General features: G+C 43.6%; 2 protein-coding genes across 4 annotated transcripts in view; one reads left to right on the top strand and one right to left on the bottom strand.

The window, feature by feature from the left end:
* Nucleotides 1-2,436, bottom strand: part of fastk (Fas-activated serine/threonine kinase) — a 5,050-nt gene extending 2,614 nt beyond the window's left edge. Inside the window, exons 1-3 of one of the 2 annotated variants that reach the window (XM_036005346.1) lie at nucleotides 2,272-2,436; nucleotides 461-1,110; nucleotides 261-421 (exon numbers count right to left, since the gene is read on the bottom strand). In XM_036005346.1, the coding sequence (XP_035861239.1) occupies nucleotides 261-421; nucleotides 461-1,068 (769 nt within the window). In that variant the 5' untranslated portion in view covers nucleotides 1,069-1,110; nucleotides 2,272-2,436. Of the gene's footprint in view, nucleotides 1-260; nucleotides 1,111-2,271 lie in introns of both variants that reach the window. The other variant, XM_031321500.2, reaches the window with a different exon arrangement.
* Nucleotides 2,437-4,079: 1,643 nt separating this feature from the next.
* The window catches only part of afg3l2 (AFG3-like AAA ATPase 2), a 28,343-nt gene continuing 19,922 nt past the window's right edge, over nucleotides 4,080-12,500 (top strand). For both annotated transcript variants that reach the window (XM_031321498.2, XM_036005345.1), the window contains exons 1-4: nucleotides 4,080-4,280; nucleotides 8,928-9,024; nucleotides 9,429-9,497; nucleotides 10,515-10,657. In XM_031321498.2, the coding sequence (XP_031177358.1) occupies nucleotides 4,197-4,280; nucleotides 8,928-9,024; nucleotides 9,429-9,497; nucleotides 10,515-10,657 (393 nt within the window). In that variant the 5' untranslated portion in view covers nucleotides 4,080-4,196. The remainder of the gene's footprint in view (nucleotides 4,281-8,927; nucleotides 9,025-9,428; nucleotides 9,498-10,514; nucleotides 10,658-12,500) is intronic.

The raw sequence follows: 12,500 nt of genomic DNA, 5'->3' as shown, positions 1-12,500 counted from the left end.
GACAGTTAACTGAAGATCTTCTAGTATCTTCTCTCCTCTGAGACAGTTAACTGAAGATCTTTTGAGTTTTGGAAAAAACTAGACATGTGAGGACGTCCTCTTAGACTTTGGGAAACTCTGATCCACATTTTTCACCATGTTTAGACATTTTTATAGATCAAACAACTAATCGATTAATCGAGAAAATAATCGACAGGTTAATCGACTATGAAAATAATCGTTAGTTGCAGCCCTATACTTCTCTCTAAAGACCGACTCACCGAGCGCCGCCACGGCGTACAGGCAGTTGACGATGCTGAAGTTGTCAAACTTGGCGCAGTCGTTGACGATGGCGTTGCAGAGCGTCTGGAAGTCCTGATGCTCCAGGATCTGGCGTCCGTCGGCTGCCTCTGCGGCTCCTCTGGGAGCCTCCGTGTCGGGGTCCTCGCCGCCGGGCGCTGCTCGCGGCGATGACGCCAGCGTTGGCGTGGCCTGCAGTAGCTGTCCGATCTTCTGCAAGGCCACGGGGTAGTGGTTGTGGGAGATCTTGGCAGGGTTCTGTGTAACCCAGCGCAAGACCTCGTCAGGACGCCGCGAGCGCTCGATGAGCCGCTTCATGGTGAAGAACGTGTCGTAGCTCATCTTCTCGTGGATGAAGTTCCACGTCTTCTTCCTGCTGCCCACAGCGGCGGCCGGAGCCCCTCCTCCGTATGAGTGGTAGTGTGCATGGTGCTGGTAGTGAGGGGGCAGCGGGGGAGGGGCCAGGTGGGCAGGCTGTGGGTGGTAGTGGGGGTGGAAGTGCGCCCCTCTGTGAGCATCAGGGCGCCCCTGGTACAGCGGGAAGGTAGGGGGAGGCGGGGCTGGGTGTGGGTGATGGGGAAGGTGAGGGTGAGGAGGGTGAGGGGCCTCCAGGACGGCCAGACCCGCCCGTCGACCCTGTTTAACCCCCCCTCCTCCCCCTCCTCCTCCTCCTCCCCCCGCAGGGTTGTAGAGGCGGGTGGCGTACATGGCAACTGGCTGAGCGGCAGCGGGGCGGGGAAGGTGGCGAGCTCGGCTCAGGAGGCGCCACCCAGAGAACAAACACAGCATAGTCCAACAGCCAGGCTGTCTGGAGGCAACAGCACGCCACTCCTACACAGGAAGAGAAGGAGGGGTTAAAGGAACAGCCCCGAAATCACCATCACCAAACCCACCAGACTCCATGGAAATAATCAGTACTTTTAGCGTGTATAGAGCCAGCATATCTCCACCAGACTCCATGTAAATAATCAGGACTTTTAGCGTGTATAGAGCCAGCATATTTCCACCAGACTCCATGTAAATAATCAGGACTTTTAGCGTGTATAGAGCCAGCATATTTCCACATGAAAATGGGTGAATTAAGAGTTTAATTCAACCAAACCAGAGTGGTGATTGTTGGAACAGTGGAAAGATGAACCAAGACAGCTTTTGGTAGTTTAATTTAGTTTCTGTCCACTTTGAATGAAGTGTGTTTTACGATGATAAAAGTACTGATTATTTACATGGAGTCTGGTGGAGTTTGGTGATGGATGGAAGCAGGAGGACATCTGACTGTCTGTCTAGCTGACATGCGACTGTTAGCCAGACTGCTAATTGCTAACTGCTAACTGACTGCATCTCCGCCGTTAGCAGTTACTGTCAGTTAGCAGTTACTGTCAGTTAGCAGGTTGGCTGTCAGTTAGCAGTTACTGTCAGTTAGCAGTTACTGTCAGTTAGCAGGTCGGCTGTCAGTTAGCAGTTACTGTCTGTTAGCAGGTCGGCTGTCTGTTAGCAGTTACTGTCAGTTAGGTGTTACAGTCTGTTAGCAGTTACTGTCAGTTAGGTGTTACAGTCTGTTAGCAGTTACTGTCAGTTAGCAGCTCGGCTGTCTGTTAGCAGTTACTGTCTGTTAGCAGTTACGGTCTGTTAGCAGTTACGGTCTGTTAGCAGGTCGGCTGTCAGTTAGCAGTTACTGTCTGTTAGCAGTTACAGTCTGTTAGCAGTTACAGTCTGTTAGCAGCTCGGCTGTCAGTTAGCAGTTAGCCGGCCGGCTGCCTGTAGCATGTCCGGGGATTGAACCACAACAGAAGCTCCAGAGATGAACTAAACTAAAACAAGCTAACGGAGGCTACACGCTACACCTGTTAGCCGTGACTGTAAGCTTAGCTACAGTTAGCTGATCTGTTAGCATGTTAGCGTCAGTGTGTCCTTCTCTCAGTCGTATAACCTGCTTATTAACCGAGTAACTATCCCGGTTATAACCGGTTATAACCGGGTGAACTGTGTGATTACCTCATAGCTCAGTAACACCGGCAGCTCCGCTCTGCTGAAACACTAAGGCCGCTGACAGCGCGGGTTCACCGGGGAAACAGGCAGCGGTCAGCCGCTTCATTCCTCCACACAACCCGCAGACGCCATCCTGCATTACCCGGCATGCACCTGTAGGAGAGGGCGGTCCGACCGCGCCATCTGGCGGCCGTTCTGTATATCACTGATTTATTACTGTACATTAATACTCTATTATTGTACATTAATACTATATTACTATTAATACTATATGACTGTATATTACTACTATAGTACTATTAATACTATATGACTGTATATTACTACTATAGTACTATTAATACTATATGACTGTATATTACTACTATAGTACTATTAATACTATATGACTGTATAGTACTACTATAGTACTATTAATACTATATGACTGTATATTACTACTATATTACTATTAATACTATATGACTGTATATTACTACTATAGTACTATTAATACTATATGACTGTATATTACTACTATAGTACTATTAATACTATATGACTGTATATTACTACTATAGTACTATTAATACTATATGACTGTATATTACTACTATAGTACTATTAATACTATATGACTGTATATTACTACTATAGTACTATTAATACTATATGACTGTATAGTACTACCATAGTACTATTAATACTATATGACTGTATATTACTACCATAGTACTATTAATACTATATGACTGTATATTACTACTATAGTACTATTAATACTATATGACTGTATATTACTACTATAGTACTATTAATACTATATGACTGTATATTACTACCATAGTACTATTAATACTATATGACTGTATATTACTACTATAGTACTATTAATACTATATGACTGTATAGTACTACTATAGTACTATTAATACTATATGACTGTATATTACTACTATAGTACTATTAATACTATATGACTGTATATTACTACTATAGTACTATTAATACTATATGACTGTATAGTACTACTATAGTACTATTAATACTATATGACTGTATATTACTACTATAGTACTATTAATACTATATGACTGTATAGTACTACCATAGTACTATTAATACTATATGACTGTATAGTACTACTATAGTACTATTAATACTATATGACTGTATAGTACTACTATAGTAGTGTATAAAGACTTAAAGAGTGGATTTAGAGACAGAAAGGTGGATTCAAAGTCTAAAAAAGTGGATTTAGAGATTTTTTTAGGTTTCAAAACCACCGATTTTGAAACCTAAATTAAAGTTAATAATTTGTTTTGTTGAAAGTCAGAGAATTTATCTTTTGATGAAATACATTTTGAAAAATTAAACTGAATGTGAACACTTGTGCTTTTTATCTTAAAAATGAGTCACAAACCTCCTCCAATAGGAGACATGAGCAAGATTATTTAAGATTTTATTATTATTATTATTATTATATTATTGTTATTATTATATTATATTATTATATTGTTATTATTATTGTTATTATTATTATTATTATTAGTATTATTATATTATATTGTTATTATTATATTATATTATTATATTTTATATTATGACATTATTATTATATTATATTATTATATTGTTATATTATTATATATTATAGTATATTATTATATGTTATATTATTATATGATTAGGTTATTATGTTATTATATTATATCATTGTATTATCATATTATATTATTATATTGTTATATTGTTATTATTATATTATTAATGTAATATATTGTTGCCCTGTGGGCGGCAGCAGAGCGCCGTAAGGCGTCTAGACTGCCAGCAGAAGAAGTCCAGCAGAGTAAAGATGGCGGAGCGCTGTGATTACGGACCAGAAATGTTGCATTAGAGTCCCGTGTAGAGCCCGGTGGTGCTGCTGTGTTTGTGCCGGTGCCGGTGAGAGGATGGCGCACCTTTACCTGCGGCTGTCAGCCGGCTGTAGGAACACCTTCCGGCGGCTGCTGCCCTCCAACGCTCCGGCCAGGCTGGTAGGTGGATCACATGCTAACATGCTAACATGCTAACAGCGGCCAAAACAAGCGCAGACACGCACCGGCCTGTTCTGCGTCACAGGGGCTTAATGACAGGGTTAGGGGGCGGGGCGTAATGACAGGGTTAGGGTGGGGGGGGGGGGGCTTAATGACAGGGTTAGGGTGGGGGGGGGCAGGCCATGGCTTAAATTAGTCTTCTACCAGGTGTGTTAGGACAGGTACAGGTACCTCTCAGGGAGTCAGAGGTCACTTTGGTTTACTCTCACACTGGAGGAATAGTCCTAATAATAATAATAATAATAATAATAATAATAATAATAATAATTCTACTCACTTTGCTACTTCAGTGAGAGTATTATCATCTAAATATACTTAAAGTACCAAAAGTAAAAGTACTCATTCTGCAGAATATTCCCTCTGAGATGTAGTGGAGTAGAAGTTAGGATAGATTACTACACCTAATGTTAGCTAGCTAACTAGACAGAGAGACAGACAGGCAGGGAGACAGACAGGCAGAGAGACAGGGAGACAGACAGGCAGACAGAGAGACAGACAGGCAGAGAGACAGGGAGACAGACAGGCAGACAGACAGGGAGACAGAGACAGGGAGAGAGACAGACAGAGAGACAGAAAGGCAGGCAGGCAGAGAGACAGACAGAGAGACAGGGAGACAGACAGGCAGACAGACAGGGAGACAGAGACAGGGAGAGAGACAGACAGAGAGACAGACAGGCAGGCAGGGAGACAGACAGGCAGAGAGACAGGGAGACAGACAGGCAGACAGACAGGGAGACAGAGACAGGGAGAGAGACAGACAGAGAGACAGAAAGGCAGGCAGGCAGAGAGACAGACAGACAGGCAGATAGACAGAGAGAGACAGACAGAGAGACAGCAGGCAGGCAGGCAGACAGACAGGCAAAGAGACAGGCAGAGACAGACAGACAGACAGACAGAGAGAGAGAGACAGACAGACCTATACACAGTGTGTGTGAGACAGGCACATGGCTGTGTTATTATGACTGTTGGTGTGAGACAGGCACATGGCTGTGTGTGAGACAGGCACATGGCTGTGTTATTATGACTGTTGGTGTGAGACAGGCACATGGCTGTGTGTGAGACAGACACATGGCTGTGTGTGAGACAGGCACATGGCTGTGTGTGAGACAGGCACATGGCTGTGTGTGAGACAGGCACATGGCTGTGTGTGAGACAGGCACATGGCTGTGTTATTATGACTGTTGGTGTGAGACAGGCACATGGCTGTGTGTGAGACAGGCACATGGCTGTGTTATTATGACTGTTGGTGTGAGACAGGCACATGGCTGTGTGTGAGACAGACACATGGCTGTGTGTGAGACAGGCACATGGCTGTGTGTGAGACAGGCACATGGCTGTGTGTGAGACAGACACATGGCTGTGTGTGAGACAGACACATGGCTGTGTGTGAGACAGGCACATGGCTGTGTGTGAGACAGACACATGGCTGTGTGTGAGACAGGCACATGGCTGTGTGTGAGACAGGCACATGGCTGTGTGTGAGACAGACACATGGCTGTGTGTGAGACAGACACATGGCTGTGTGTGAGACAGGCACATGGCTGTGTGTGAGACAGACACATGGCTGTGTGTGAGACAGGCACATGGCTGTGTGTGAGACAGACACATGGCTGTGTGTGAGACAGACACATGGCTGTGTGTGAGACAGGCACATGGCTGTGTGTGAGACAGGCACATGGCTGTGTGTGAGACAGACACATGGCTGTGTGTGAGACAGACACATGGCTGTGTTATTGTCTCTGGGACATGCTAATGCTAACCCTAACTCACTGATGGACGTGTGTCTGCAGATGATTTCATAACCCTACATAGGGCTGCACGATTAATCGTTGTAAAATCACGATCTCGATTCATCCTGTTCACAATTTAATTTTTAAACAACTTTTTTTTAATTAAAAAATTAAAAATTAAAAAAAAATGTTTCTGACTGATCTCATGTAATTTTACGAGCCGACTGCATCACAAACACTACTAGTCTTCTGTGAGTGGATGGACGGTATAGAAAGGGTTTAAAGCTCTCAGGCCTCGTGGTGATGACCACTGAGCTCTAGCTGCTAAAACACATCTCTGTTGGGTGCTGCTGATTAGTTTAGTGTTGTCGTGGTTCATGTGTGTAGTAAACATTACACTAGGTGAGGAAAAAAATCATGATATTAATTCTAAGCTAAAAAATGGTGATTGATGTTTTTCCCCGAGTCGTGCAGGCCTAGCCGTACAGACAGACAGCCTCCTGATTATTTACATGGAGTCTGGTGGAAATATGCTGGCTCTATACACGCTAAAAGTACTGATTATTTACATGGAGTCTGGTGGAAATATGCTGGCTCTATACATGCTAAAAGTACTGTTTATTTACATGGAGTCTGGTGGAAATATGCTGGCTCTATACATGCTAAAAGTCCTGTTTATTTACATGGAGTCTGGTGGAAATATGCTGGCTCTATACACGCTAAAAGTACTGATTATTTACATGGAGTCTGGTGGAGATATGCTGGCTCTATACACGCTAAAAGTCCTGATTATTTACATGGAGTCTGGTGGAAATATGCTGGCTCTATACACGCTAAAAGTCCTGATTATTTACATGGAGTCTGGTGGAAATATGCTGGCTCTATACATGCTAAAAGTACTGATTATTTACATGGAGTCTGGTGGAAATATGCTGGCTCTATACATGCTAAAAGTCCTGTTTATTTACATGGAGTCTGGTGGAAATATGCTGGCTCTATACACGCTAAAAGTACTGATTATTTACATGGAGTCTGGTGGAGATATGCTGGCTCTATACACGCTAAAAGTACTGATTATTTACATGGAGTCTGGTGGAAATATGCTGGCTCTATACATGCTAAAAGTCCTGTTTATTTACATGGAGTCTGGTGGAAATATGCTGGCTCTATACACGCTAAAAGTACTGATTATTTACATGGAGTCTGGTGGAGATATGCTGGCTCTATACACGCTAAAAGTCCTGATTATTTACATGGAGTCTGGTGGAAATATGCTGGCTCTATACACGCTAAAAGTCCTGATTATTTACATGGAGTCTGGTGGAAATATGCTGGCTCTATACATGCTAAAAGTACTGATTATTTACATGGAGTCTGGTGGAAATATGCTGGCTCTATACATGCTAAAAGTCCTGTTTATTTACATGGAGTCTGGTGGAAATATGCTGGCTCTATACACGCTAAAAGTACTGATTATTTACATGGAGTCTGGTGGAGATATGCTGGCTCTATACACGCTAAAAGTCCTGATTATTTACATGGAGTCTGGTGGAAATATGCTGGCTCTGTACATGCTAAAAGTCCTGATTATTTACATGGAGTCTGGTGGGTTAGTGACTCTAACTGCTGCTGAACATTAGTCCTGTAGGGTTACATTACAGCTTGGTTCTTGTTTAATACTGGACCAGTTTCACAGACTGTTGTTCCATCAGACACTCAGACACACACACACACACACACACACACACACACACACAGGTGATGGCGAGATGTTGACGCTCTGGACGGTGGTTAGAGCTGTAATCGGGCCTTAAAAGTTCGGCCCGACAAGGCCCGAGCCCGACAGAATTCGGCCCGAGCCCGACCAGTACATTTTGATTGACAGATTTTTAAAAGCCCAAACCCGTTTACAGCCCGACTGAACAAAAGGCCGTCTATCAGCGGTGGTTAGAGCGCATGTCGGAAAATAGCGCGGACACGCTCTTCACGCCGCCAGCGGGCACACGCACCACTCGGCGGGAAAGGGAGAGAAAGAAAAAAGAGACTACGCCGCACGCACACAGCTCTTTTGTCTTCCGTCAAGAATGAGTAATTTATACATTTTTTAACATCATTTATTCATGACTAACGGAGGCTATCGGCCAGTTGGAAGTTGGGACAAAGAAATAAAAGAAGTCCTCCAGAAGCCAGCCTCCGTTTCACCTCCTCAGCATCCATTTACACGCTGATCCAAACGCTTCACCGGACCGCTCGGAGCGCAAGCCCGACCCGGCCCGAGCCCGTGTAACATGATAGAAATGAAGACCGAACCTGACCGAACCCTTCGGTCCCGTCGGGTCCCGTCGTGTCCCGTCGGGTTGGGGCAAAGATCTTCAGCTCTACGGTGGTTAGTGCTCACAGCACCACCTGCTGCTCACAGATTAGGGCTGCACCATATGAGGAACGTACGCTGCCATGTTGGATATCTTGATAATAATTAGGCCTGCATGACTCGGAGAAAAACATGAATCATGATTTCTTTCTCACCAAGTGTGATGTTACACACATGAACCATGACAACACTAAACTAATCAGCAGCACCCAACAGAGATGTGTTTTAGCAGCTAGAGCTCAGTGGTCATCACCAGAGGCTTGGGAGAGCTTTAAAACCTTCTTTATATCGTCATAGCAACCTGCTTTTTTTTTTTTTCTTTTTTTTTTTTTTTTTTAAACGCACAAAATAAAATATTTCGGTGAACATTGTGATTGGTCAACATTGTCTGGAAAAAAAGTTTTGATTGATTATTTTAGAAACTACTTGACTTAGTTAATTATGATGTCACTATGTTGTGTGTGATGTCTACTTCCTGTCTGTCAGGCGATGTATACGACCACGGCGGAGGTGGCGAGGGGGCGGAGCCTGCTGAGTGACCTGCTGGGAGCCTATCAGAGGCTGAGCTCCAGACCTCCCAAAGGTACACACACACACACACACACACACACACACACACACACACACACACACACACATCTCTGTGTGTAGGCGTGTGTGTGTCTCTCTGTGTGTGTGTCTCTTTGTGTGTGTGTGTGTCTCTGTGTATGTGTGTGTGTGTCTCTCTGTGTGTGTGTGTGTGTGTGTGTGTGTGTGTCTCTGTGTGTAGGTGTGTGTGTGTGTGTGTGTGTGTGTGTAGGTGTGTGTGTGTGTGTGTGTGTGTGTGTGTGTAGGTGTGTGTGTGTGTGTTTGTGTGTGTGTGTGTGTGTAGGTGTGTGTGTGTGTGTGTGTGTGTGTGTGTGTGTGTGTGTGTGTGTGTGTGTGTGTGTGTGTGTGTGTGTGTGTGTGTGTGTGTCTGAACAGTGATGTTTGTTTTCTCTTCTTCAGGTTTTGAGAAATATTTCCCAGAAGGTCAGAAAACTCCAAAAACCACGGAAGCTGAAGCAGCAACCAAAGGTAGAAGCTCCTCTGGTTTCCATGACTACTGAGCATGTTACGGTAGTCAAAGCCAGATGAGATGGAGGCATGTCCAAACATGTCAGGTTCAGCAGTTCAGACTACACATCTCTGTTTTCATGTGTTACAGTGAGGCAGCCTGGACTCTTATGTCTCCATGTTTCTGGGAACAATCTGGCACCAGACTCCATGTAAATAATCAGTGATTTTATCATGGTACAAAACACACTTCATTCAAAGTGGACAGAAACTAAATCAAACTATCAAAAGCCGTCTTGGTTCATCTTTCCACTGTTCCAACAATCACCACTCTGGTTTGGTTAAAATAAACCCTTAATTCACCCATTTACATGTGGAAATATGCTGCTCTATACACACTAAAAGTCCTGATTATTTACATGGAGTCTGGTGGAAATATGCTGCTCTATACACACTAAAAGTCCTGATTATTTACATGGAGTCTGGTGGAAATATGCTGCTCTATACACACTAAAAGTCCTGATTATTTACATGGAGTCTGGTGGAAATATGCTGGCTCTATACACGCTAAAAGTACTGATTATTTACATGGAGTCTGGTGGAAATATGCTGCTCTATACACACTAAAAGTACTGATTATTTACATGGAGTCTGGTGGAGATATGCTGGCTCTATACACGCTAAAAGTCCTGATTATTTACATGGAGTCTGGTGGGTTAGTGACTCTAACTGCTGCTGAACATTAGTCCTGTAGGGTTACATTACAGCTTGGTTCTGGTTTAATACTGGACCAGTTTCACAGATTGTTGTTCCATCAGACACTCACACACACACACACACACACACACACACACACACACACACACACACACACACACACACACACACACACACACACACACACACACACACACACACACACACACACACACACATGGAGACAGAGAGTCCAGGTGGAAAATCAAACCCAAAGTTACTCTTTAAGTGGAAGAAACAGACCTGGTCAGCTGCTTTACGTGTGTTCTGTTGTGTTCCCAGAAGCCAAACCTGCCGACGCACAGAAAGCTTCTGGGAAGTCTGGAGGAGGAGGAGGAGGAGGAGGAGGAGGAGGAGGAGGAGGAGGAGGAGGGAAACGAGGAGGGCGTAGGGAAGATTCCCACTGGTACACCCGTCTGCAGAAGGTTAGTTGGGGGGGGGAGAGATGAGTTCAGGGCCATGTTCAATCTCTAGACTGTGTGCAGTAGGGCTGTGCAATTAATCAAAATGTAATCGTGATTATGGTTTCGGCTCCCAATGATCACAAAAACAGAATAATCGAGAAAAACAATTATTTAGTTAATTACGTTTTGCAAAGCTAATATCACAGTTGTATGTGTGGTTTATACTGTTGATTTATGAATTTATTAAACTTTTCCCAGTTTTTAAGTTCATTAATTGCAACATCTTTCCAGAAGTCAACGAGGAATCATGTTAAATTATTGTGATTTCAATATTGATTGAAATAATCGTGATTATATTTTTTTCCATAATGGAGCAGCCCTAGTGTGCAGCGTTTTCTTTGTTTTTTGGGTAGAACGGCATGTTTCCTGTGAACGTTGGGAAGCGCTGGTCAACAGGCTCTGAGGCTTGTTTTTGGGGGTTCTGGGATTCTGCCGGATGTCCGTCACCTTCCAGGGCTTGACCTTAGCACCTGCCCACCCCCAAATGTGGGTAGATTTCAGCAGTGGCGGGTAACGCACTCACTCTCACTAGCCACTCTGACAGGGTGCAGACCATAGTCAGTATATATATAATGGAGCAGCAGGTCCCGTGTCTCTGGACGGAGACCAGTGAAGTCTCTTTCCCGGTGATGGCTGAGCGTTACTGAGCAGCCTCCAACTGAGCTTGAAGACGTAGATGTGACGTGAGCAACCTGTCTGAAAGTTGGAAGTCTTCTGGTAGCTGTGCCAAGAGAAATCTCAATCATTCCCAATCTAGCAGAGACGGAGAGCGTAGGTATATGTAAGGAGATAACATAGACACAGGCTAATTATTGATCACTAAAATGATAGTTAACATTAGTAATTAAACTTAAACAGCTAATGGAAGTCCAAACTGCCTGAGAGCTTCTCCTGTACTATACGGTAATTCCTCTACTATGAGACAGGAAGTCTCGTGGTTATGACCCAATCGTTAGCCTATTTTTATAAAAACGTCTGCTACGGAGCCATAACGTGAGCTACAAGGTAATGGAGCCTTTTATACATTGTCGTGTTTCTTTAGAAATAAACAACGGACAAATAGAGTCTTTAAACTCTTCAGATGTAAAGTTATTCTCTGTCAAAGTGACGTCAAAATGAATGGCAGTCAATGGGATGCTAACGGGAGCTGATGGCTTGGTAGCATCAACATGGCGCCATAGGAGCTACGTGGTCCGAAGAAAAGACAGACTTCAAAATAAAACAGGAAATGGGAAAACCAACACAAAACATGAAACCAACTAAACAAAGAAACTTGACAAAGGGACCAGACGTGACAACTCTGGCAGGTGTTTGGAACTGTAGTCCAATCAGATTTGATCCTCACTGAAAATTCAACTCTCTATATACCAGTCCTTCCAGAAAAATGAGAGTTTTTTTGTGATAGTTTTGGGCTAAACTCCTTGATTATGCGTCACGTTTTCTTAAAAATGTGATGGAATATGCGGGATATTTATGCAATTTTATGTGATGAAATTGTGAGAACTTTTTTAAACTGTGGTTTCATCGTGGCTTCATCGCGGAGTTTGCAGCTTTTCGATGATGTTCACGTCACTTCATAACGTTCCCATGGCAACAGGGGGAAACGGCTGCTCTTGTGTGAAGTAAACGCAACATTTTTCATCTTTCTGTTAAGATATATGGGACTTTTTTTACAAAGAAAAAGCGGGGATTATGAAATCATGCAAGCCCTGCAGATTTTGCGCAGAAATCGGCAATTTATGCAGCGAAAGTGCGGCGTGTTTGAAAAAATGCAGCCCCCGAAATAAATATGCGGACTTTGGCT

Source organism: Sander lucioperca, chromosome 9, assembly GCF_008315115.2.
Source record: "Sander lucioperca isolate FBNREF2018 chromosome 9, SLUC_FBN_1.2, whole genome shotgun sequence".
Classification (NCBI taxonomy): domain Eukaryota; kingdom Metazoa; phylum Chordata; class Actinopteri; order Perciformes; family Percidae; genus Sander; species Sander lucioperca.
Note: the sequence above shows the minus strand (reverse complement) of the source record. Positions and strands in the feature narration are given on the sequence as shown.